This window comes from Loxodonta africana, chromosome 7, assembly GCF_030014295.1.
Source record: "Loxodonta africana isolate mLoxAfr1 chromosome 7, mLoxAfr1.hap2, whole genome shotgun sequence".
Lineage (NCBI taxonomy): Eukaryota > Metazoa > Chordata > Mammalia > Proboscidea > Elephantidae > Loxodonta > Loxodonta africana.
Genome location: NC_087348.1, coordinates 32,787,259 through 32,792,754, shown reverse-complemented (window position 1 = coordinate 32,792,754; position 5,496 = coordinate 32,787,259). Strand labels below are relative to the sequence as shown.

The 5,496-nt window shown below is 39.3% G+C and overlaps 1 protein-coding gene across 1 annotated transcript; it reads left to right on the top strand.

Moving 5' to 3' along the window:
* The first annotated feature begins 793 nt into the window (after positions 1-793).
* LOC135231679 (olfactory receptor 5I1-like) lies at positions 794-4,933 on the top strand. Its single transcript, XM_064288109.1, has one exon. It carries the CDS (start codon positions 3,571-3,573, stop codon positions 4,486-4,488), a length of 918 nt encoding a protein of 305 aa, XP_064144179.1. The 5' UTR covers positions 794-3,570; the 3' UTR covers positions 4,489-4,933.
* The last annotated feature ends 563 nt before the right edge of the window (positions 4,934-5,496 follow it).

Here is a 5,496-nt window from a genome sequence, read left to right as displayed (position 1 = left end):
AGCAGTTGCCTGGGTTGAAAAATATTAAATCTGGTAGTGTAAAGATTTCTCGAGTTGCATTCCATAGCTTAGATTCTGAATAAACTCAAATAGGTATCTGAATTGACCTAGAGTTGCTTGCTGTATTGCTCCTTTGAACAGTAAAGAAACAAGATGGTGAGGATATTGAGACTGAGGTTGGAAATTTATTTAACACTACCATTATAACTTGATGAGAAATGTACTGTCATTGACATTTGATAAATGAAGTTGACACTAAGAGATTTATTGTCTAGCCCCAGTATTCCCAACTGCTGAGTGACAGGGGAAGGATTCTGCACTTGTCCTACTAATTTAGTCTTTGAGCTTGATACATTATCAGTGGATTTCAAACTATCTAAGGGATCCTCTTTTTTTTTTTTTTCTCACAGGCAAACTAGATCTGAAAGTGAGAAATACATAGCTTCTGGTGTTCCAACCACAACTCTTCACCTGGAAAGTAATGACTTTATCTGTTGTGGAAATAAATAAACGCAACACAACTGGGAACGAAGTCTAATTATTCCGTTTTCTATAGCACGGTAGTAAATCACCATCACTTGTAAACCCTGGTGGTGTAGTGGTTAAGTGCTACGGCTGCTAACCAAACGGTCAGCAGTTTGAATCCACCAGGTGCTCCTTGGAAACTCTATGGGGCAGTTCTACTCTGTCCTCTAGGGTCGCTATGAGTCGGAATAGACTCGACAGCACTGGGTTTTTGTTGTTGTTGTTTTTTTTTTTCCTGTATTTGACAGGGACTCAATGAAGGCAGGGATGTGACAAATCTTACAGTGAGAAAAAAGGAAGGCTTGTCTGGTTGGAGGTTGTTGACACCAGGAAGCTGGAATTGGGCTAATTAGAAACAGGGCATTTCATGCATTTGATTGGCTTGGGGAGCATGTTTGTCTTTTTCGGATTGATCCTGAGTTGGAAGTGAGAAACTGTTTCTATTCTCTTGGAATCTAGACTTCTGGGTTAATGGAGTTCAGGTGAGCCACCTAGGCCATTTGCCCTTAGGTGTCCTTTTGAACCTTGAGGCTTTAAGGAACTGCCTTCCCTGAAGTCAACTTCAGGTTAAACAATAGCCTAGTAAGCGCATTAGCAGAGACCATTTTCCTTTAGGCGTTGGGCACTTTTAGAGAATGACCTTTGAGCAGCCAGGTTGGAGAAGCAGGAACTCCATGGTCTGATGGGAAAATGTATTGCATGTCCTTATCAGCTCTTTCTACAACTGACTGACCCTGGAACCTTGTAAGTGCTTTGAGGCTGTCTTACAAGAAATTAACATGACAGTGACATTTAGGGGAGTGCCCTGCCAGACCCAGATACTTAGGATTGTTGAGAGCTGCCCACCTTGAGAATCGACACATGTGACCCTTGTTAAACAAGCATTGTGGTATTACATCCAAAGGTGACCCAATGACCTATATGACTTTCTTTCACTGTTCTGTCTTTGGAGTACCTTCTTGATACTTTCGGGTTGATGCTATCTCATTTGAATTGTATCTACTCACAATAAATACAATTTGTTATACATATTTCTGGTGTTTATCTGCACATTTAGGTTTTTAACAAAAGCTAGACAAAATTGTTAAAAACCTAAATGTGCAGAGAAAACACCAGAAATATGTGTAACAAATTGTATTTATTGTGACTAAAGTGCTACAGCTGCTAGCCAAAAGGTCAGCAGTTCAAATCCACCAGGCGCTCCGTGGAAACTTTATGGGGCAGTTCTACTCTGTCCTATATGGTCGCTATGAGTCAGACCCTACTCGACAGCAATGGGTTAATGGGGTAGACAAAATTATGGGAAGCTGGCAATATATAGGCCAAATTGTGATTGCTCTGGGTCAATTATTGAGAATGTCCAGATTTCGCTTCCTAGGCTATTTGCTGCAGAGGTTGTGTGTCAGAGTTCTATGGTGGTATATGGTCTGGCCATTGCCCATTTGTACACTCAATCTCTCACTATTTATATATTAGGGATTATCCTTGATTTATTCAATCTTTGTTGAATTAGAATCTACTATGGGTCAGGATTCAGGAGCCCTGGTGGCACAGTGGTTAAGAGCTCAGTCTATCAACCAAAAGGTCGGCAGTTTGAATCTACCAGGTGCTCCTTGGAAACCATATGGAGTAGTTCTACTCTGCCCTACGGATCGCTATGAGTCAGAATCCGTTCATTGGCAATGGGATGGATCAGGATTATACAAGGCATTGGTTATACAACGATGGGAATTAAAAAAAAAAAAAATTGAAGACATCATTCATGCCCTCAGAGATTATACAATATAGGGAAATATAGGGAAGGAGACATATAATAACCAACAGGTGAATAAAGAAAAATGTTTGTAAATTGTGATAAGTGCTGTGAAGAGACTGACTAGGATGCAGAGACAGAGAATAATGGAGAGATCACATAGAGTTAAACAGTGGAGACCTTGCTGAAAAGTCAGCATTTAGCTTGAGTGAGTCTTGGCAGCACAGTGGTTAAGCATTCAGCTGCTGACCAAGAGACTGGCGGTTTGAGTGCACCAGCTGCTCCTTGGATAACCCTACGGGCAGTTCTACTCTGCCCTGTGTGTTTGCTATGAGTCAGAATCAACAGTTTGTTTGTTTTTTTTTTTCCTGGAGAATAATGCTTGTAGGAAGAAGAATATCCTGGGGAGAAGAAATTGCATGCGCAAAGGCCCTGTGGGACAGAGCTCACAGCACTGCACCAAAGCACCAGCCTGTGAGAGTGAATGTCAACTAAAATCCCGTTGTTCTGCATTAGCTGAGCTGTTCTCTGGCAAAAGGCAGAGACAACCTGGATAATTAGCTACATTTTCCTTTGCAAAAAACATGAGCCTACTAACCAATTTTTTACTAACCAAGCTGTAGGCACATGAGGTACATCATTTCAGAGATGACAGCTTTCCCTTTGATCCACCAATACACTGTAGAGACAACCAGGGGCTCTGCTGAGGGAGGCAAGATTTAGTGGGTTACAGGGAGTTTGTGTGATTGGAGGATGGTGAATCAGAGGAGAACAGATTGGATCAGACAAGACTGGAGATGAAGCAGCTGATAAATTGGCTTGTGCAACAGATAGAAGAAGAGATGAAACAAGTAATGATTAATATGTTAGTGGAAGTTGTGTGGATTGGACAGAGATGAGATGTTTAGTTGTGGAATTTTGGATGCACAGAATGTGGTGGAGGGGAGAGTTAGAGAAATTATGGGTGAAGCCAAGGTTTAGAGTCAGCAACTAGCTTGAGGGTGGTGCCATTTAAGGTGGAAACAAATAGCTTTCAGGAATAAGAAGTGGTACATTAGCAATTTGGATTAAAAAATATAAACTTCTGCCGCTAAAATATTTGAAAACCTATGAGTTATGTTGGATTAACTGTACTCATGACTAAGTGCTATATGGATGCCCCAATAGATTTTAGAATGACTGTTCTATTTATTTTGGCATTTTTTAATTTTTTTTGTCAATGTCCAGGTTATTGTTGACATTGTCATCATTACTCTGTCACTGCTCCAGAAATCACAAAGCACTGCAAAGAGATGGAGGAAGTGAATGGCACAGAGAAGACTGAGTTCTTCCTCCTGGGATTCAGTGACCACCCAGAACTTCAGAGGCTTCTTTTTGCTGTGTTCTTTTCCATCTACTCGGTGACACTCATGGGGAACCTTGGGATGATTTTATTAATCACAAGCAGTTCCCACCTGCACACCCCTATGTACTTTTTCCTCTGCATATTGTCCTTCATAGATGCATGCTACTCTTCTGTCATTGCTCCCAAATTACTGGTGGACTTGGTTTCTGATAAGAAGACAATTTCTTACAATGGCTGTGCTACACAGCTCTATTTTTTCTGTTCGTTGGTTGATACAGAATCTTTCCTCTTGGCTGCCATGGCTTATGACCGGTACATAGCAATCTGCAACCCACTGCTTTATACTGTTATCATGTCCAGGAGAATTTGTGGCCAGTTTGCAATGGGAGCTTTTTTGGGGGGCACCATGAGCTCCATTATTGATACCACTAACACCTTCCACCTCTCTTTCTGCTCCAGAGAAATTAACCATTTCTTTTGTGATATCTCCCCATTATTTTCACTGTCCTACACTGACACATATATGCATGACATTGTTCTAGTGGTCTTTGCTAGTTTGGTTGAAGCTATCTGTCTTTTAACAGTTCTTCTCTCATATGTCTTCATCATAGCAGCCATTCTTAAGACAGGTTCTGCAGAGGGAAGAAAGAAAGGTTTCCTCACTTGTGCCTCCCACCTGATCATTGTCACTATCTACCATGGTACCTTGATCTTCATTTATTTGCGCCCCAGCACAGATCATTCACTGAATGTCGACAAAGTGGCCTCTGTGTTCTATACATTGATAATACCTATGTTGAATCCCCTGATTTATAGTCTAAGGAACAAAGATGTCAAAAACGCCTTTAGAAAACTTATCAGTTGAAAATTGTTTTCTTAAGAAAGGATGAAATAAGACTTGAAAATGTTTCAACAGTGCCTGTTTCTTGGACTATGGTTAGAATGTTGGAGATATTAAGTTCAATATGGATGTTCTCCAAATTTGCTGGTTATTAGATCTCAGCCAGAGAATAGGTCAGGTACTAACATCAGAACTGGCCCTCTCATATCACTTGTAATTATGTCTATCTCTGCCATTTTAAAGTGCAATTTGTAATATTATTTCTGGAACAGGTTTACCCTTCATTTTATCTCTTATATTTCATGTCCTTACTCCTTTCCTTTCCCATCCTAACCTTCCACCATGATTACTCTCAATATTGGATAAGCCATTGGCATACTAAAATTCCTGGTTTCATGAATATAAAAAAAAAAATAGAATTCATTTAGCCTCTATTTCAATTAAGTTTTATCTTGTGTATATATGTGTGCATTGTAGGTTAGCTGTTCAAATCCTACTCACTCTAAAAAGGACCTGTTCAAATATAACCTCTACATATATATATATATATATTTTTTTTTTTTCCTGAATCCCCCTTCAGCTACAGATGATAACTCGCAATCTGAATGCCACTTGAATCTTAGGCGTGCTTCTTTTAACACCCTCACCAATACCCATCTTAACCTGAAGCTACATGTGACTGTGTTCTATAACTCTGTTAAAAAAAAAAAAAAGTAACTCTGTTAGGGTTACTTGTTAATTCCTTACTCCTTATTTGATCCCTTGCCTCTACCATGAATGTTCCTCAGTGTAGTTACTAAATGAATTTTTATGAAAAAAAAAAAATCCTAAGTAATTTTACTGTTTATTGTTTTTTTAATGTTGAATAAATACCTCTAGTGGGAAGAAACTATTTTTTCCCCAGTATTTTTCGTTCATTTTCTGGATTGGCACTGTATATGCAATAACTATTAAAAGATATTTTTGAGTCTGATGGCTTAAAAAAAACAAACAAAAAAATTTGCTAATATTGACTAGATTAAAATCCCAATT

What these genes read in the sequence shown, in the direction of transcription:
- LOC135231679 (XM_064288109.1), top strand. Translation starts at nt 3,571, where the DNA reads ATGGAGGAAGTGAATGGCACAGAGAAGACTGAGTTCTTCCTCCTGGGA.